This window comes from Phalacrocorax carbo, chromosome 4, assembly GCF_963921805.1.
Source record: "Phalacrocorax carbo chromosome 4, bPhaCar2.1, whole genome shotgun sequence".
NCBI lineage: Eukaryota > Metazoa > Chordata > Aves > Suliformes > Phalacrocoracidae > Phalacrocorax > Phalacrocorax carbo.
In genome coordinates this window covers 27,272,791-27,294,781 of record NC_087516.1, presented here as the reverse complement: position 1 = coordinate 27,294,781, position 21,991 = coordinate 27,272,791, and the positions used below count along the sequence as shown (strand labels likewise).

Genomic DNA, 21,991 nt, shown 5'->3' with positions numbered 1-21,991 from the left:
GACGACAGGATGCTATGCTCCTCCCTCCAAAAAAACCACAGACATCAGAAGCACCAAAGCCCTTATTACATCATTATCAAACTCTTTCCATAGAAGTCTCACACCAAATTGGCCAGAAGTCATTTGCCCTGTAGTATCTCAGCCATAGTTTATGCAATACAGCTGCATTATGTTTAGGACAAATAGATTATTGCTAACAGACAGAGTAGTTATTAAATAGCTAATTCTTCTTGTGTATACAGCTACAACACAACATCCATTTCCTTCCTCCTCCTTACTCTAAAGCTGAAGAGGAATAACATAATTGAGTGAGCTTAAAAGATATCCCAACCACAATAACTTATGACTACGATCACAGCAAGTCTAACACAGAAAAGAAATGAGATTAATCTGAATGACAGCACTTCAGCAAATATTTCACAACTTTAGAAAGAGTAATGTTGATAGCAATGCTAGTTGAATGACCTAGTTATTTGAACAACTATACATCAAAAGGCAAGTACTATGTCTGCCCTTGACTTTGGGTGGCTGAGTCCTGCTCAAAGCGGCTATCCTTCAGCAATAGTTTTGCGGCTGACACGAGGTTACTACATGAAACTACAATGACCTGTGTAAGAAACAGTTGCCAACCTAGAAACAATCAGAAAGAACTTTCACACCAAGACTAGTTGGAAGAACCAGGGACGGTTGTATGCAATCACCAAAGGGAACAGTGGGTTAAGAACAAAAGCTAACAAAGCCTTTGAAAAGTAGCATGCTAAACAGCTGCAACAGCAAAGGAACTGCGACTTGGCAATACAAAACCAAGCAAACCTGCAGTGCCTCAGTTGCTCAAAGCTGATGGCACTCTTTCTCTCAGAAACATATGAAATTGAAATCCAATACATGATCACTTATTGCACTGTATATATAAAATATATATACATTCTTATTTTGACATTAAAGGGCGGTACTTTTTAAAAATTGGGACACTGACTAACAGTTTAAAAAAATTGCAGTAATTTAAATGTAAACTCAGTTAAGTCGTGTTTAACAGAAAGACAAAATGCAGACATCTGACATCTACTTTTCGTTTTGAAAGGATAGCAAAGGAAAAAATCTTGCTTATATACATTTGCTTGTGTACCTACAAGTTACTGGTGAAAACGAGTAAGCAAGCAAAATATTCTGCCCACTTGAAACTCTCACTGTGATTTAGATATAATATTCTTTACTTCATAGCTTTGCCATGTAGAAACCAGTTCAAAGCAGTTGCATTTCTATATTGAAATGAGAGATTTAAAAAAGCTACTCTGAATGACACTAAAATCAGAGACAGCACTTAAGGGTGGTTAATTGTTAAATGTAGTCGAAATGCTAAGTCATGTGATGCAAGCAAGCCATATTCAAGCCCAGTCTGAATGGCAGGATCTGTAAATTGTAACACTGCATTTTCAGCAGCCAAGGAGAATGGCTCTGCCAACACAGATGCTTATTCTCAGGTGACAGGCTTCCAGTTTTAACTGGAGATCTTATAATTCAATAAAAAAATTATTGGAAGAATTAAGTTCTCATCAAAATTATTTTGGAAAAATCTGCATTTTCTAGCAAAAAAAATGAGTTTAAAAAGTCTGCCCTCCCCCTACCCAGGCCCTACTCAGCCCAGAAGTGGCTCTATTTCAGCGGCACATAATATGATTCCATGTACAGATATTTAATATACTAATACAAAGTAAAAAAACCTGCAGTCCTTCAAAGTGAAGAAGTGAAATATAACTCACCTACCGGAACATCTTAGTTTTAGACATACTTAAAATTGGAAAGTAAATATCAAGTACAGGAAGTTACAAAACCATTTTTTTTAAACATACTTGTAGCAGCTGTTCAATGTCCTGTTTTTCCAGGTAAGAACGAGTAACAACCCGTCCATCAAAGTCTACTTCTGCCTTGAATCTCACTTTGCTCATTCCCATGTCTGTGGCTTTAACATCATGAATTGCTCTGAAACACATAATTTTTAAAGAAAATGTAGAACAACATAAAAACAAACAACTAGCTAGTTTGACTCCTGATGTTAACAATATTGTCACAGTAAAATGATGCTGTAATTTTAAAAGGCCACTGCCTTTGACTAACATATCCTCATTTTGCCACCACACACTCCCATTAAACACTGATTTATATTCAGCCGGTTACACCGCTTCCACAGGTCTCTGCTACACCAACATATCTATAAATGCCTTGCTGTAATAAAAGACAGACTACAAGAAGATTCGCAGATTTAGAACTAGACTGAGAGTATGAAAAAAAAACCCCATCCCACAATAGATAGTGAAAACTTCCCTATTCCGAGATGAACTTACAAGTTCAAGTTTTTTGCTATTGCACAAAAGTTTTTGCACATATGCATATACATGACACTGTTTAACGATCTTTAAGTACATTCAATTCTGAGGTAAGGAACAATAATCAATTGTCAATTACTGAAAGCACACACTGCAATTAGAGAAGTGTCCGTTCCTAGATAACTACCATTTGTAAAGGCGTGACCTTTTGGAGAATTTTCTATTCAAAGATATATTTTATGTAAGAAAAAGTTATGGATATTGTGTTTAGAACTAATTTTTTATTGTACTGAATTATTTATCACAACTAATACAGCTGTTTGTAAATGCTGAAAATGTATATTTATTTAAAGGTCCCTGATAGATACTAGAACATGAACGTTGCAATCTGTTTAGATTTTGGTCCTTTGAAAACTTCTGGTTTTCTATAGCATAGTTTTGTTCCAGTTTGTTAAGCTCCATGATATATGAATGTAGGTAAGAAACAAAATGCCCTCTATTTTTAAGGGATAATAAGAAATGAAGCAAACTCAGGACCCAGGCATATTGTGGAGCATTTCAACAGTGGAATAAGTAGAAAATAAAATCATAAAACAAAATACTCTAGGGTTTTTTCTATTTAGATTAACACAAACTTAGTTTATCTTTAAAGCCAAGTAGAATTAAAGATTGTCACTGCAGAGTAAGTTTCCACATTCTCCCACCAAGGCCAGAAAAAAGTGGAGACATGGAACATAAATCACAGAAGTTTCAAATTTTTAAAATTCTTTCTCCTAACATTTCCAAAGCAAAACAAGTATCTGAGATCAACTATAAAATATTCCTAAGACTTTGGTTCTACTAACAGAAAAATGCAATCTTGACAATTTTTGAAGTTCTAACACAAAATTTACATTCAGCAATAAAGCTCACTTGATGGAAAATACTAAACTTGCCCCCCCCGCCTTCATTTTACCAAGTTGTGCAATTCCACAGCATCTTTAAATTTAGCATGCCCTTTGTCTTAAGCAAATTTACTCTCCCCAACTAGAAATGTTTCTTCTCATCTGAATGTTTATAAATCAGGACTAACTACACAGGCAGGGCAAGAAGAAAGTGGAAGGCATATATTTTGGAAGTGGCCTGCTAGAGTGAACAGCTGACAAAGAACAGGAGGCAGAAATTTAAGATGAACAGTCACAGAAAATGTTTATGGAATATTTCTTGTAATACTTGGGGTGGAAGAGGGGTAAGCACATTTAAAAAAACCTAAATAGAACATGACCCAAATATAGGGACACCAAAAACTTACATCTCAATAAACATTTAAGCAGATTAAAAGAACTATCAGCTTACTGGTAGCAATGAAGGATTTCCAGCTCCAATCAAATTTACACAGCTATTCCGTGGGAAGCTACCAAATCAAAACAGTATTAACTGGAGAAAATTAACCATCATCAAACTACCTCCTCACACAAGAGGGTATTTAAGATAATGGATGTGGTTCAGTGAGGGTTATTGAAGAGAATTTGAATCCATGTGATTCAAAAATATTGAAGATATATCAAGTGCCTATCAGAACCAAGCAAGAAGGTAACAACAGATATTTGAGATTCTCATTAAGCAGTAACCTGATAAATTTCAGTGGATTGATGCATATTCTGTAAACGTGAAGAAAACAAAAAAAAAAAGAAGTCTACCTTACTGCTTATAATCTGTCCAGAAAAGATAAGACAGTGAGTCAGGAGGAGAAAAATACTAATAATTCGAAAATACAAATTTGTATGCTAAAACTTAAGCTACAAAGCTTGCCTATGGAAGCTTCTGGATGGCTAGTAGACACCTTCAATTCAGACTAGGGAAAAGAGCAAGTTTCACATTAAAAAAAAAAAAAACAAACTGTCAGAGGCCATCAAGTTATTGGTTTTTAGCCATTAGTCATAATACTTCCCCACCCTCCCCCTCAAACCAGAATGACAGGTTTTCCAGCACAACAGTAGCACAATTACCCAACAGCTGTTACAATGAAGTAAAAATTAAAGATGAAACTGTCACCAAGAATAGCTTATGCCTAGGGATCCGTGATTACATTTCGTAAGAACAGAATCAGGATAGTCTGTACCACATCATATATTTTATTTCACAGTTCTGAAAGCCTAATCTCCTACACTTCAGTTAAGCTGAACACAAGAAAGATTTAGGCACCAAAGGTGTGAATCAGAGTTAAGAATGGAATGTTTGTATAGCAAAAAATGAAATCAAATAATTTTCCATCTGAGAACAACTCTGACTGAAAGCCCATTTTGGATCACAAATGAAATAAGGGCTACAACTAGAAATTACCAAGCAAAATTAAAAGGAAGGGGAAATAAATAGCCATGAGCCTAAAAGAGAAATTATGAAGCCCAGAACACCGATAGGAGAAGCATTAAAAAAAAAAGGTATTGTGTGTGGTACAAGCCAACATTTTTAAGCTTAGCAAAACAAAGGATAACATGGAAACAAGCCTGCTACTAGATGGAAATGGCAAAATTGTTACTGATGATACAGAATAGGCAGAAACATGCAATAATCATTGTTTTCTTGATCTAAAAAGGCAAAATAATGTATTAGTACAACAAAGCATTTCCCTATTAGTAGCAGAGAAGCAGACTGGACATCTAAAAGGAAAAAATGCTGCTAGTTCAGCAGGCTACATAACTTGCATTCAAGAGTAAAAAGAACTAAGAATAACTGTGAAGGCCAATTATTTTTTCATCCTGGAATACAGATGAGAATTAAAAAAGAGCAGATTAACAACACTGTGCCAAAACTTAAAAACAGCAAATGCAGCAATCTGTTTAACTAAACACAACTTCACCTGACAACCCAAGGTAAAATAGTGGAAAAGGTGTGGGGGGGGGGGAAATTATATATTAAGAGCATTAATTCCAGTCATTAAGATTTTAGGGGATGTAGGTCTTGTCAAACAACCCTATTAAATAAATAAATAAATCAAGACTTAGCTGAAAAAGAGATCAACAGCACAGATTATTTCTTTTAGTACAGCCGTTACTATTGTCTGATAAATCAAATATTTTATCGTTAGCAGCAGAACACGACGTTCAGGCAAGCTACTGCTAGAATAATAATTAAGTGGTGGTGGTGTGATGGGGGCAGGGGGAACGAAAATCAGACCCTCTGAATCGTTTGGTCAATTTGGATCTAAAATAACTTCTGATGAATACTAAATTATTCCCTAATATATCTCCATATTTGTCAAAACACATCTGAAAATAAAGATTGCAAACCCTCCTGGAAAGAGCAAGGGAAGTCTAGTTACAAGCAAGGGTAATACAAGTTTACATCTCAAAAGAATTCTTAGATCAAGACCAGGTGCCTTCTTAGAAGATGCAAGTTTACCAAGCTCAAGATATTAGGCTTGTTATGAGAAGAACCTGGTCAAAGACAAATTGTGCGCTAGAAGATATCAAAGGAGAAAAATGTAACGGATCTCAGAAAGACATCACTCAAGACCAAGTGCATACAGAAGGTCTAGCAAACAGTGTTATGAGAAGTACCTAAATATGTTCTAGCTTCTAATGTTAAGAGAAACACAGTTTCTTACCAAGTCTTCACTTTATCCTTTGTGCTTTTTTAAAAATAAAGATACTTCTTGTTTTACAGAAATGTCTAGATCAAGAAGGAGATGAACTGTCTGCTCTGTTGAAAGGTTACAGCCATCTATAAAAATGGAATATAATATAAAATGGTGCTTGAGATAGAAGTTTTATGATTCCAGCCCAAGAGAAGCAAAAGCCACCCATGCACTTTGGAAAAAGGAACTACAGCAGATGTGTACAAATAATCACATGAACTCACCTACTCTAACACAGCACTGTTGACACATGCTCCGCCATTCAGACTAATCCAGGGCCACAACAAACACTTTAACAGAGTTTAGTTACTGACATGTGAAAATTCTAACAGAGCTCTATTCCAAAATAGGAATCTTGTTCAGCTTCTGAAATGAAGGGCATATCGTTCAGACCTGTTGCTTGCAACTGAGACAATGCAGCACTTAGTTTCTTTCAAGTATTCTGGTGTTAACTAATGGGCTTGGTTTTTCTCCCCTCCAGAGCTCAGTAATGACTACAAATTTTTTTTAAAAAGGCACTAAAATATTCCATCTGATTTACAAAGAAATTTATTCCTGAATAAAGATTAACAAAAATGCTTTTTCTTCTAAATCAAGGTTAATAGGGTTAAAGTAAGCTAAAATATCTCCTTAAAAAGCATTTAAACAAGATTTCAGAATTATTATGAGCTATAAGTTCATTTCACTACAAATTGCAGATTTTCAAAGAAAGAGAAATTAGCATTGAGTTCATTCTGTAAGCATCTAATATGCAGAATCTATTACATCATAATACTACTGCAGCACTTCCCTACCAACTGCTACAGAATTCCAGACACTGAATATTAACAATAACAGAATTTAAATATTTAAGTGCTAATAAACTATAAAAGCAACATTACAGCATCATTTAAGTGCTTGTATTTCATGCATTTGAAAATAGTTTTAAGTTTGCAACGGTTCTCTCATTAAGTCATTGTCAACTCCTGTAATTAATGTAACTGTTACAACATATTTGCAATTTTATTTCAGCTGTGGAACATGAGAGGTATGAGTATTCGCTTATTAAACTAGAAGTTACTAGAAATTAAGATTCTAAAATCTCAATGCAGAAGAATCCACCCTAAGAATAAACAATGTCACCAGATTTCTCATTTAAAGTGCTTGAACTATCTTTTTCCAAATGTTATTTCTTGCTTTTTGTTGTTCTTAGTAGAGATTGAGCTGTAAAGAATCTTACCTTACTACAGGATCACTTTCCAGTAACTCAGTGAGTCGTTGCAGTTGTTCAGGCTGAATAGATCGTCCCAGCAGGGCTTCAGTGTTAGTGTAGATTAGAAACGCTGACACAGTTCCTAACAAAGTTCCAACACCTAGAGACCCCACGCTGTCATAATAAGGGTTTCCTGAACGAGACATGTCAAATTAATTTCACAGAGCACTTCTACAACATAGCAGATCATTCAGATTTCACACTGAAAAGAGTACATGGGGGTTTTCTGAGGGTTTTGGTGGGATTTTTTTTGTTTGGTTTGGTTTTGTATTTTAATGCACTGGCAATTCTTTCCAACAAGATGAAGATAAAGTCTCAAGTCCCTCCTGTCCCTCAGCTACTCCTGTCTCCTGCAGGACTAATAGATGAGTAAGCTCTTGTCAGCTATTTGGGTTTCTGTGTATATATTTACCTTTACTAATATAAAATTATATACATCCAAAAACATGTAGCAACACAGAAGTCAGTTCTTTTATCAGTAACTCAAAAATCTGCAAGTATTAACCATTTCTAGAATACAGTACTTCCAAGTTTTAAACATGTATTCATTCATATTGAGATTTGTAGAAACAGTAATACATTTTTAAGTTTATGAAGGAAACAAATGATGGAATAAAAAACTGACTTCTATACAAAAAAAAAATGAAACCTGCAATTAACTCATTAGAAGCGACAAAGAAAAACTACCATATTTATTTTTTAAACAATTGAAAGCCAAAGCAAATACTTTAAAAAGGACAAATAAACAATCTCCCTCTTCAGAAAACTTAACTGTGCAGCAAAACCAGACTTTGAGCCAGTTGCCATACAGATCACCCTACCTACTTGAGTTAGATTTGCCACTCTGTTCTGGAGCAGCTGCTGTGATCTGAAAATAGCGCTGATACCACTACGAATCAAAAGGAACGAAAGAACTGCTTCCTTAAATCCTCCGCACATGCACATGGAAGTGCATGCCACTGAATAAGGAAGCTCAGATTATGTAATCCCCCCACAGCACAAAGTGATTTACATAACTGACTACAACAAATCTATCTTTAGTAAAACATACTTTAGTTTGTATGACAAAATAGCTCAAAAGTGAGACCCATCTGCATGTACTCTTTCAAGCTTAACCCCACCAATAACAGACGTACAAAAAAAAAATCCCAACTTTAAATATTTTCACCTCAAACTACTAGAAATAAGATCAGAGAACAGTATAAACCTCCAGAAACTTTCACAGTATAAGTATCAGAAAAAGAGTAAAGATGTATTTAAGTCAACCAATATAAACTAAATGCTCTATGTTCATATCATGCACAGAAGGAAACGCCCATCTTGCCTGTCTCAGTTTGAGAAAGAATTTTACCTGTTAAAGAAGTCAGACCCATACAGGTAGCAGCTACGGCCACACTCAGAACTGCTGCAGCATCCTCCAGTAACACTACATTTGTACTAGGATCACGACTCTGCACAACTGTGTATACAATAAAAAAATTACATTGCTTTGGAAAGCTTATGCACATTATCCACAGTACTTAACAAATTATACTAACACCAGCAACTTCAGAGAAACATTCCACAAGTATATAGGTATAAACTGAATTTTTGCATATACACACACTTCTGAAAGTGTTCATAAATACACAGAACAAGTCCTGTGCCAATTATGGAAGCTTCTCCAAAATGTCTGAAAAAATTTAAAGGGACATTTATTCTGAAAAATGCAAGTAGTTCAGTAGAAGTATCTAAGTGGTGTTACTTAAATCAACAGGTTTTCACCTAATGTATTTAGGTATTCACCTAAGATGTATTTGTTACTAGAATAGAAAACAGATCAATAAAGCAAGGGGAAAGGCAAAACAGACAAAATGTTTATGCATTATGCAATTACTGGTGAATAGATTCTGGTTTAAACTACATACATTATTGCTATAACAACACATACCATATTGATAAAATGACAGACCCTTGGCTCGAGCACTCCTGCGGATTTCATTTATAGCAACAAGAAGGGTAGCTGAAACGACACCAAAGTAGTTGCTGAAAATGGTTAGAGGCAGTAAGATCGGCTTCCATTTTGAAAGGAGGGAACTTTTCTTCATATCATAACAGATCATCAAGAAAGCTCTGATTATTGATACTTTGAATAATGACAAAGCATAAGTTTACCTTCTTTTCAACATGCGTGTCTCCGTACAAATCGGGACAGTTAATACTCACTGATAGTTTAATACCAAAAGGGCATTCTACGTATACTTTCCAAATGATGTGTTCTTCAACTGCTTGTTATATAGGCCAATAAGAAAAAAAAGTTTTCCCACTTTTTTCTTTTGTTTATAACACAAGTGTTTGCAACAGAGCTCAAAACTTTACTGTGTAACCAAGAACCAATCGTTACTGTAATTACTCACATTGTACTCTTAAGAGATTATGAGTACTTAAATAGAAATATTTCTTGAAACTCCGTACCTCCTTCAGATACCAATGACCCTGCTAAAATGCAGTACGCCTGTATGGGAAAAAAAGTCTCAATTATTATGTTATATGCATATTTGTACAGAATTCTTCACCACAGACTATCCAAACGCAGCCTTCCAGAACCTCATTACCCACTGTGCCATGTAGCTGTCCCTAAACAGAAGGCAATCAACAATATTTGAATTATGCAATATATTGCAAAATAGGAAAGAAGGACCTCTTGGGAGGCATGAAGGGAAGATGCAGGGTTTAAAGAACAGCTCATTTTGCTGTAAGATCAGCCATAGCTTAACATGATTTTTTTCTTAAAATACATTCTCATTAAGGATAGTTTCAGTTAATTGTGTTGGGATTCAAACTGACTCAGGAAGTGAATTTCAGACTGTGCCATTACTTTCTATTAAGTCACCAGTGTTAGCTATAATACCAAACAAAATTAGCTTACCCAGAGCAGAGATTCTATAGGATGAGGGTGGAGTAAACCTATGATCCCATGATACCAAGAGAGTCCTGCACCCATCATGAAAATGCCCACCCCACTAATCAGGGAGGCAATATAGCGCATGTTTGTGAAACCATACCTAGGTGAAAACAAAGAAAGTGATTTAGGAAAATAAAATTCTGTATCTCTGCAAACCCATCTACAAGTTTTTTTCCATTCATTTTTACGTGTCTTAAATTATCATTGTATGGCTCAGATCTATTTAAGACAAAGCTGCTAAATCCAACCTAATCGAAGCAAAAAAGAGGCAAGCCACCTGGAAAAGGATATCTAGTACACACAAGGACATCAAGCATAGATATTTTTCTAACTCATTTTTAAACAAGTTATTTACACAAGTGTACTAGCTCTTGCACAGAGACTGACAATTTTACTACTGTAAAAAAAGCAAAACAACGTTCATGTCACTCTTACATTCTACTTGCTACTTCTAAATGAAAACTCTAGCCTTAAAATATGTAGACTGGCTGCTTATAAAATGCTAATTTAAAGGGAGTAAAATTTGTGACATCATTAAGTAGTTCAGCTAACTGCAGACACTCAACGCTTGCCGTTTTTAAGAGTAGTGGGAATAGCTAAAAGCAATATTAAAAATATACCTTTATTCCTTTGGTTTTGGTATTAACTGCTACTACAAAGAGTACATTTCTATAGCAACATTTAAAACCCAAGAGTACAAAGGACTATATTGAGGAAGAAGGGGAAAAAAGTGAGAGAGGGGAAGGAGATACAACAAATATTTAGACAAATTCAAGATTAAAACATTTTTCAAATTACTCTTAATGAAGCAAATGCTCTTAATGAAGAAAAGTTTAATTAATTCTGTAAATTAGACGTATTCTGAACTAGTGCTTACAGTATGAATGACTTGCTCAAACATGTGAAGTGTAAAGCAGGTCAACACCAAGAAAATATGGCGAGCATAGCTTCTAACTTCAATAAAATTTTAAGAACTTATCAATAATATCACTATTACTTAGATAAAAACAGAATAGTTTAAGTCAAACGCATCTCCTTATGATACAAGTAGCTGCCTTGCAGAAAAACACTGTTGAAAATAGGTAGAGGACTGTATTTTTTATTTTAAAAAAAAATCTTGTCATTCACATGAACAGTGTTTAAAAACAAAGTAACTCTATCCATTGGAAGAGGCAGAAAAGCCTAAAATAACTTAGAGAAATAATGTCAATTAAAATAATACGTATCAAAAAGCATACCACAAAAAAAAGTATCAAGCCACTAAAGCTACAACTCTGCAGTTTGCAAGACATCCCTTTTCTTATTTTATCTATTGTAAAGTCAGAAACAATGCCTTTCAGAAATGATACAAACATGAACAGATTAATAATTAATAATTATGAATTAAAAATAACAAGGTGACACACAAACAAGAACTGATCTTACTCCTATATATAATTATCAAAATCATTATTTACTCAAAAAGCTTACGGATGACTAGGGTCAGGTGTCCTTGCAGACTGACTGATGCCCAAAGCTAGCAATGCCTATTTTAGGACAAAAAGAAAAAACCTTTGTTAAAAAAAAAAGTAAAAATTTAGAAACATTCTATATCAACTGAACTTGAAAGATAATAGCAGGTGCAACTTGCTGATCTACCCATATGCTTTGTTACCAATATTTTATTAGAGCTGGAATATAATCCCCAAATATGCCATCTAAATCTACCACCCCAAAAAAATTGTTAATTTTATATAAATATAGGTAATTGCACAGTGTGTGTATATATATACTCTTTTAATTACAGTTTCAGAATTGCAACCAAAAGTGACCATTACGTGAAATCACAAGTGTTGTTGCTCTGCTTCAACGTGAAGGAATGAAGTTGTTCAGGGAACAAAGCTATTTAAATAAGTCCCTATCAAAAAGAAACAATCCAGAGACTATGGTGATGGAATATTACATTTAAAGCAATAATTTTACACTGTAGCTTCTTTCAGTAGTGAACTTTGTATTCTCCAAACTAAAGAAAAAAATTATTTTGGCAGAAGAAATAAAAATCTCTCGCTATCTAAATGGCCTATTTGGGGTATATTTAATTGGCATGTATTAAACTATTGATGCAGTAAGTTATAAATCCAGACCCTGATTTTGAAAAGCACATGCTTTGTTTTAGGAATATGAATTACTTAACAACAAGTATTAAAATTTAGATACTTTAGCCTTCACAGCACCAAGCTGCTCTAAGCAGCAAGGTTTCTCCTGTGTTTTTCCCAAAACCACATACTCAAATATTTGAGAAAAAAAACCACCCACATTTCCAGTGGAACATTTAAGTTTCACATTTAAAAACCAGAACAACTCTACCACATATAAGTCACACATAATACCACTATCAAACTTGGTTCACCTAAAAATTGGTGTCAATTTATAGGCCAAATGAAAAAAAAGAAAATCACACACTTTAAGGCTGCCTCCCCATAAAACTCTCCAAGGGTTACCAGCTGAGTTAGTAGCACCCCTGTCTTCACTTTACAGCTGGAACAGCTGAAAGGTTGCATAAAACCATTTACAGGAAAACAGCAAACAAAATATGAGTCCTCAACTCAGTCCTTCTGGACAGAGAAACATACTAGGTACAACTGAAGCAAAAAAGTAGCCAAAATTATGTTAAACTGCTTTTTAAGATATTAAGTCTGCTCTAAGGTTCCATACGTTCCTCAAACGTTCCTCCTGCTTACTACAACTCCTCTCTTTCAATTAATTTCTATAAAAACTTAAGACTCTACATTCTGATTTGTCTCATTCTTACATTAATTCAACTTTTTAAAAAACACCCAATTTTATTTTTTTTTATTATCTGGACAGGCACTCAATAATACTTTAAGATGACTGATACATCAATCATGTCCAGGAGGAGCAGGGACCAAGGCAGAGAGGAACGAACACGTAACCCAAATTACTGAGATCTTGTTCCAACACTAATTCCTAAAAATAAGGCTGATCACATCCTGCATGTGCATTGTGGCAAACAAAATTAAGCCTGTCCTGGGACTTATTTCCTACTGTCTGTATATTTGACTAATATTATAACCTATTTAAGAATTTTTGGTTCACTTTCATCTTGATAGTTATAGGAAAAATAAATTGCAACTTAAGTATGGAACAATCAATCAATTATATGAGAAAACAATAGTTTCGAAAAGAAGAACAGAAGTAATTGGGGCAGGTGGTTTGAAGTAATGTAGATGCATTACAAATACTATTGTATTAGCAGAAATACTAATCCAAACACCATCCAAAAAGATTTTATTTATAATTACAGGTGACTTTCTAGATTCCTTCTGCATTTAAGGCTTCTAGACTAGGTCAGTTATCTTACTGTTATCTTATAAAGCCTCCATCAAATTACTGGCATCAATATAATAAAAAAGAGAGCACCTAGATAAACCTGTAAAAAAACCACTAGTTGAAACCACTAGTTTTGGCAAGTAAATTTACAACAGAGTAACAACAGCTTCAGGAACAGCAGGAAGAGCTCTGGGCTTAGCAGTATTTCTAAAGTAATGTGAATTTCTGCCAAAATATGCTTTCATCTGCCTTCAGTTTGATAAAAACTGTATGTTCAACACTAGTTTTTAAGTGAGATTGGCTTTTGTCTCTGGGAAGCTAAAAAATATGCATGTATACTACACACACAGAGAAAAGAGTATATCTTCCTCCCACTGCATGCACACAGAGCTTGTCACACTCTGGGCAGCCTCTGTAATCTGCATGACTGAAACCAGAAATTATTTATTAGTCAAGTAAAACACAAAAACACCCTCTCACAGATGAAACTATTTATAACACACCTGTTTTGCCTCAAAATTATTTAAATGGTTATTAGATTAAGTACTAGTGTTTTTCCTCCTAGAATATATTACTATTAATTCTAGGAAGCATGTAAACAATACAAAACAGTACAAAAATGATCACAGGTATTGGACAGGAAGAACACTGTGAATATACACTACAGCAGAATATGACAGTCATTTTTAATAAGAGTTACGGCTAATAAACTTGGAATTTCTGGGCTTCTCTACAATGTCGATGTTATCTATGAGCAAACTTTGTAAAGAATAATATTTTGCCATGTGCTTTAGTCCTCCTAAATAAAACACTTTTCATTTCTCTGGTGTTTGCTATTTAGACAGTACAGGCAAACTAAGGAACACTAGTAGACTGAATTATTGCTTTCAAGTGTAATACATCTGCTATAAGTATCTGTCCGTATTCCTGAAAAATTATTACAAGGGCTAACTTAAGGATAATGGAAAATATACTCACCTGATTACATGTGTCTGCTAAAGAATGTATGGCTTCTGAAAACATACTTGCAGAACCCGTGTAAACCCAAGCAAGTAGCTTAAAGAAAAAATTCAAGCCATTTCTGAAAACAAAGAGAAGTGAGATAAATGACAACAGAGTATTTGGTCTTCACTATTTTCAGCAAATTCACAAGTGCTGTGTAATCGTGCATTACCCGCCAGCAAGTGGTGAAACCAAATATCAGTCTAATCATTAGAGACCTGTACAGGCAGATCAGGCATACACATTTTCTGCATGGTTACTGTTAAAAAGTCCTTTCAGCTAAACCTGATATGTAAAGATATACAATTTAATTTTCCAAAATCGTTAACTTCTAAGCAGTCCTGAATAAGTTGCACTTCCTGAAAACTGCATCACAGTCATAACAACTAAGTGCCTACCAGTGAGAGAACACAAGCCTTAACAATTTCCTTTTCTCTTTCTTCAGTCCCTCGCCTCCTATACATCCCCTCCTAATACTGAAGTGCAAGGTTCTCCACTTCAGTCTCAGCTTGGGCAATTCCCAGTAGGATACAAACATAAGGCAACAGACAGGAAGACAAAGCTGTCATTAGATTATGCTGTAAAAAAAAATCTATGGAATTTTTCCATTGAGATGTTCAGTGTGACAGTACAGGTTACAAGCTCACTGGAGTACGCACTGTGTTATGTTGCACAGAGAAAGGTAACTATCAGCACTAAAATCCGAGTCTACATTCTCACTTCAAACATTATCAGAATGAGTAGGTTAATTGTTACAATCACATTGCAAAGAAAATCAGACTACAGGATTACAACATTCGCCTTTTTTAAATATATTTGATTTTAGCTTACTGGCAATTTTTACAAGTATTCAGATGAAATAAGTGTTATAAGTAAGTACTAAGAACGTCTTGTAGTTGCATTTTTTAACAATAACATGCCAAGAAATTGTATTTAGAGGAAGCAGAAGTCCAGCCCCTTGCCATACATTAAATCATACAGTTGATCACGTAACATTCACTTCCAAGGTCACCCTTAAAAAATTTCTGTGAGACAACATCCACTTCTTCAAGCAAGAGATAATACTGTTTTCTATACCTCCTTCCATCCCGAGGACCTGAATGTGCTTTACAATTCTTAATTTCATCTCATTGCCCCATGAGATGGTGAGGCATCACCATAATTTACAGGTGGAAAGTAAAAAATGAATGTTAGTGGATAACCCAAGAAGAAAGGAAAGCTGTTGCAACAGTAAACCATAATTTAAACTACCTGTGTTAATTATAAGTTCTACCAACTCACAGCATAGTGCATCTTTAGCATAGAAAGAAAATTAAATAAATTAGAGTAGAATTAATGGGCACAGCCTCTTGACTTTTGTATTGTTCTTCTCAATGTTGTATTAATGCAGTTGACAGCTTATCTGAAGGTACAATTCAGTGTGGGGCCCCCACCTGTTCAGATGACACAATAGGCACACAGCTGATTTTATTTCACCCCTACAAATTCCAAAGTTGGGGGGGGACTTGACCTCCTAGAAATCTAAAAAACCACCCTAATGTTTTCAAATGTCAGGCCCAGCAAAAATCAACCTGTTAATGATGTCAAGTTGGAGGCATAGGACAGAAAGATGAACAGTGCTACACGGGAAATAATTGCAAAAAACTAGTAAGTCTACAGAGCCATCAAGGCTCTGTATATTTAGTGTTTCCTGTCTGACTAGATCTCTTATAATGATGTGAGAAAGAGATAAAAGTCAGTTTTGGGGAGAAAAACACCTCAGCTTTTACTGCAAGTAAAATATGTATTGCTATAAAAAATACATTCACTACTGCATTTGAAAATAATAAGCTCTATGAAAGCCTAAATTATGTTGAAGAAATATTACAGAGATTTTAAAAAGCAGAGGAAAAATAATCCAAAATCGGCAGATTCTGAGAAGGCAGCTAAAATACTCTGAATCGGTTTGAAACAAAGCTATCTTTTACATCAGTGACCACCAATTCAGAGAGCACTTACTCTGTTGTACTGAAATGAAATGAACTGACTGATTTAGCTACTCATTTCTATCTGCATGGACATGAAAGAGTAGGAATTTTAACAGAACTTAAACCAAAGCTAGGTAAGGCCTGAAAAAGATTTACTGTTTTGGACATTATGCCAAGAAATAACAAAAAAAACCCACCCATGATTCATTAGATACAATTCTCTTGTTTATTAAACCTACTACTATACAGCATTTTCTAATAACTTCTCTTCTGCATCTAGAAAATAAGCAGCTTCATTCAACGTAACTGTTTATAACTGTATTCCGAAGCCCACGTAGGAGGCAGACAATCACGAACAAAATGGGGGGGAGGAAACAAATAGTGTTGAAACAGATATCCATCTTCCTTGCTGTCAGAATTCTTGTCAATTTTAGTGTAAAGTCTAAATTTAAAGTGGTAACTTTAAAAGGTACCGATATATGAACAGGATCAGCCTTTTTTGGGAGGAAAAAAACAACAAAAATACACAAATGCAAGAGTAGATCCAAATCAATTACTCAAATCAAGGTTCTTAATTTAAATTACAATTAAAACAAATTCAAATAAATCTATCCTGACTGAACTGTAAACTTAAAAAAATTAAAAAGCATTAATACTTGCTTTTACATATTTATAATTTCAAATTTGTTTCAGAGATAACCACCTCAAAACCCCAATATGTATATGGGCAACAGGAATTACGGGGAATTGAGAGAGAATGGTGCAATCATCTGATTGCTCACTTTTTATACTTTACCTCGCAGCATAAAACAATGGTCTAGGAGGACCTGGTCTGATGTACACAACCATCCCTGTCTACCTACATAAAATATTTATGCTTTTGAAGAAAGGACAGTAAAAAAATAAATGTCAAAATAAAAAAAAATCAAACTGATAATATTCAGATACATTTTGAATCTATGAAAAAATCTACTATTTAGGCTTTAGGTTTGGGAACTAAACACATTTAATCATCTCTATTTCCAAAGAAGTAGTAACATTAACATCCCTGACCACTAGTATTTTTTTAAAAAAATATTATACACTATACATTTTAAAGGTAAAGCGTTAGCACGACAATGTAATCACTTCAACAATGCCAGGCTCTGAAGAATGTCTTGCTTATAATAGATCATTCCCTTTTTGATGGAAAACATCACCTTCCTGTATTTCTCTAACAGAGAGTGCAATTTTTACAGCAACACCCTATTTACAAAGCAGGAGGAGAGTTCTGTTTTCTCTCGGTCATTGTAAGAAATTGAAGGAGGTGGAAGAGGCCATACAACATTCCCCACGCCCCTTTTTTTTCCCCCGTTAGAAACATCCATACTAGCAGTTCTTATATGTTTTTAACTTAGAAAGCTCTGAACAGTTACTAGTAGAACACTCAGCAAAGAGGGAGGTTTTCAGTCAAACAGGCTTTGTGGTTCCCCTCCCAAGCAAAAAGCATATAGTTTTGTAGGAAAACTCGAGGAGCTGCCTCCTGCTCAAAATGCTGTTTCCTGTGCCAAAAAAGCATTTTCCCTATATTTCTATTTTGCTCCCTTATATTGATAGTGTCTTAGCATATAAATACCTTTTCTAAAGTCATATTTATTTTAAAAATTCACAGGTTTTATGGCAGGTAAGTTTTAGCCATCATTTCCTGAGAGAAACTTAACACACCTCTGGGTATTTCATGCCCGACAGTCTCTGTGTTCATTTGCTTTAAATCAGGATTAGTTTAGTTTTGTTTCATTCAAACTTGCAAGACATGTGAAAGGCAAAAACCTCCTAAAATATCCCCTTTTCAGTTAGGGAGGAAGAGCTGAATAACAACAGAGAGAAAAAAGTGAACCCTTTTCTGTTGGTTATATGAAAGTTTGCTTAAAAGATATTAAAAGCTTCCTCTCAAGAAGGAACAAGAAATGAGGATGACCTTAAATGTCTGCCTCTCCATGTCCTTCAAAATTTTAGTTTTTACTTTAATAAACTGCTTAGTCTGATCAACTTTTTTAAAAAATTGCTCTCCTCTGATCAGAGATATATTCTATCCCTGATCTCTAATGTCAATTAATATATTTACCTAATCTCTCCCCCATCAACAATGAATAAACAAATCTATTAACTTCAGTTACAGAGACACAGGTATCTTTAGCGTGAATACATAGACTGTCCTACTTTCCAGGATAATAAATTGGTTTACATTTGCATAACAAAACATTTTTTTAAACTTACATGCAAATAGCTACCATTACCACCTTCCCTGGTCCCTTGAAAAACATAGCTGCTGCACTGGAGCGTGGCTACATAAAGAAATAAGAGATTATTAAAATAAAATAGTCAAATCTTGACCTCATGAAGGACCTACCATACAAATTACTAAATAAAAACTTTGCATTGCCCTGTATTGCAACAGTGAAGCTACAGTACTTGAAGCCTACTAATTTACTACTGAATGCTCACCCAAACTGCAGTTGGGTCTTACATGTTTCTGCAAATGAATGGCTAGAAAAATCATAAGCAGCCAACAAAGCCTCCAGCAGGGGCCACTGCAACCGTAACAACAGAAGCCAGCTGTGCAGCAGAAAGATTAAGAAATCATTCTACCATAGCATAGCACCTGGATCACAGCAATGGGTCTGCTTAAGCAAAGAGGAAGGGCCAGCAGGGCACAGAACAAAGCGTTAATGTTTTGGGGTTTTTTCCTTAAAAAAATGAAACCAATTTCTTAATAACTTAATTATTACACATGTTTGTAACCTACAGATGAAACTATAAATACAGCTGCAATTTTGTTAACAAAACCACCACACCCCACCTTACTGGTGGATTACACTGCTACATTAGGGACCCATTTGAACTGGCATCATAACATTTACCACTGCATTACAATCAGAGGTAGATCTGGTATGTTACAGTGCAAATAAATCTTCCAGTAATATTCAGTGGATTAAGCTTATGCAACCGTTTCACAACTTTTTCCTTCAAAAGATGTCAAAGTACATCTCCTGGCATTTTTCTAGCCAAAATTTTAAAACATCTCTTACCTTAGTATTTCCAAAGAACTCCCTGTATTCCCTCAACAGCCTTTGGTTTCTAAATAGATCTGCAACAAAATTGTTATCATGAATACGTACTAGTAACCAGCAGTTTCAGGAATTTAAGTCTACATATTTTTTTTAAGCAGCAGCCAACTTCTAGTAAGAGCTACATGGCCTGTCTCTCTTTGGGAAATACTCCACTCCTGGTATTGTTAATCAGAATCGTTATACACTCATGCAAAATGCCAAATATAATCTGTTACGATCCTATATATCATTGCCATTTCTAGCAATGAAGAATGATGCACAAAGTGGAAAACTCAAAATACACTGCTCCAAATCCAGGCATTCTACTGCCCCCCTCCTGCCCCTTAATCACAAAAGGGAGGGGGAAGGATGTTTCAAAGCAAGTCTCTTAACAGTAGTTTCCATCCATTTATGATGCTCAATAACATCAAAATAAACACTGGTATACTACAGTATCTAGAATCTGTAGTGCTAGATTCTCCCCTGAAATGTTATACAAAATACACTGTACACAATAATTTCAATAGATTAAAACAGCCAGTGGAGGAGTACAAGGATAGTCTGTAATAAAAGGGAGTTACCACTTCAAGTATACAATGATTCAGTATCCTATTGTGACTGAGTAGTAGTTTTTTAATCTCATTTTTTGTATTATGTCCAAGATTATTCTCCTGGTCACTAAAAATTTCGACGCTACTGACGGCACTCTGAGTACAAACACTTACAGGTACTTTAACGAGTGCCTGCAGCTCTAGCCTTTTTACTGGGAGGGTGTCCCAGTGGCACAACTGTTTAAAAAAATAAAAAATGAAAATACCTGTAATAAAGGTGGATAATAAGTACCCTGAAACAATATTGCCTCTCCTGTGATTTTAACTGACTAGGCAGATCAAAATCCATTACAAACTACTGTTGTGACTCTACCTGCTATTGACAATACCAGCAAGGATGACAGCAACAATTTTAAGCAAAAAAATTATTTGGGGGTGTTTCCCCCCCTTCTGAAGCACAAAGGTAAGCTGAATTCATTTCAGGGGAAAAATAAATGTGTAACGGTATGGTAACAAGATCAGGATTGGGTTTAAGTCTCTTCAAAATCCTGAATAAAAAAAATCCAAAACCATTGAAGATGTTAATTATAATCTAAAAAATTAAAGCCCCCAAAAAACAAAGTATGATTATACATCTCAACTGAATGTATATCCTAATAATTTACCATATGTGATACAGCAAGACTGAGTAGACTGTATCTGCATAGATAGAAATGTGTTACTCTAACACTATGCTATAAAACCTTATCTGTAATTGCTATTCCAAATTTGTATGTTCTCTATGAAATAACACACCATCTAGTGGATTTCTAACAACCATACTTTGCTGTTTACATTTGAAGTTATATGAAAACTCTATACTCACTTTCTCTGTACTTGATCTCTGCCTCTTTACGTCGTTTTCTTTCTCTAGCAAGAGCCTCTGGACTACCCCAAACTTCAAGGGACCTACACAGAGTAAAAGTAATTAACAATGCTTCTGTTTATGCAACTTTTTTTTCAGTTTGACTACATTATGCATGCCTTTCCTAAAAGGAGAACATGACATTATTTTTCCTGATACAAAGCCATGCAGGCTACTTTACAGAATAAAAAGCTGGGCAAGAGGGGGATGAGGACAAGCACTTCATCTTTGGACACATGAAACACCCTCCAATTTTATATACACCATGTAATTATTACAATAATGAGGATATAAAATGTGTTCAAACAGAGAAGGGAAAATATTATCGCCCTTTCACATCGTAAACCTGACTTTTAAAAGTTTTCTCTCTCTCTCTTATATAATCCATTTTAAATGATCCCAACATTTTCCTTCATAAAAATGTTCTTACTTTGCCTCTACATCCGATCTCAGGTACACAGTGAAAGTCTCAGTGTCATCATGAGGACTTCGTCGTTTAATTTTCCTCAGCTGGTCTAAATCACTAAGGAAAGGGGACAAACAATTTAGTGCAAGTAAAAGTTCATATTATTCTAATTTTACTTCTATGTCTGGATGATCTTCCAGAATTTTTATATTATTAATCTGCAGCATAAAAAAAACCTGAAGTTGCTTACTTGAGCCAAACAGATCAGATACGCAACATGAAGCAAGTGATCTCTTGGATGCTACTGAAAACCACTGTGCTTTCCACACTCAAAACTCCATATCACATCCTCACACTATGAAATACTATACATAGAATGCAAAGTAATAAAATATTGAATAATAAAATATCCAATGAATTATCTGCATGTAATTTATAGTGGGCACAAGTACTAAACCAGAGTGTTCATGCCTTAACATCTCTGAACAGAAATCAGAAGTCATGTGCCATGAAAAGTTGAGAAATTTAACCTCAAAACCTCACACCCAGCACAAGCTGCAAAAGGTTGGAGATAACAAAACTACTTGGGGGGAACAGATAAATTTC

At 34.9% G+C, this 21,991-nt stretch overlaps 1 protein-coding gene across 2 annotated transcripts in view; it reads right to left on the bottom strand.

Annotated features, from left to right (window-relative positions):
- SLC30A9 (solute carrier family 30 member 9) overlaps window positions 1-21,991 on the bottom strand; it is a 40,054-nt gene that overhangs the window by 8,400 nt on the left and 9,663 nt on the right. The window contains exons 5-16 of one of the 2 annotated variants that reach the window (XM_064449352.1): window positions 21,410-21,502; window positions 20,941-21,023; window positions 19,504-19,562; window positions 18,692-18,759; window positions 14,445-14,547; window positions 11,607-11,662; window positions 10,101-10,236; window positions 9,647-9,686; window positions 9,123-9,194; window positions 8,544-8,651; window positions 7,160-7,325; window positions 1,851-1,980 (exon numbers count right to left, since the gene is read on the bottom strand). In XM_064449352.1, coding sequence (XP_064305422.1) covers window positions 1,851-1,980; window positions 7,160-7,325; window positions 8,544-8,651; window positions 9,123-9,194; window positions 9,647-9,686; window positions 10,101-10,236; window positions 11,607-11,662; window positions 14,445-14,547; window positions 18,692-18,759; window positions 19,504-19,562; window positions 20,941-21,023; window positions 21,410-21,502 — 1,114 coding nt within the window. Of the gene's footprint in view, window positions 1-1,850; window positions 1,981-6,001; window positions 6,027-7,159; window positions 7,326-8,543; window positions 8,652-9,122; window positions 9,195-9,646; window positions 9,687-10,100; window positions 10,237-11,606; window positions 11,663-14,444; window positions 14,548-18,691; window positions 18,760-19,503; window positions 19,563-20,940; window positions 21,024-21,409; window positions 21,503-21,991 lie in introns of those variants that run through there. The other variant, XM_064449353.1, reaches the window with a different exon arrangement.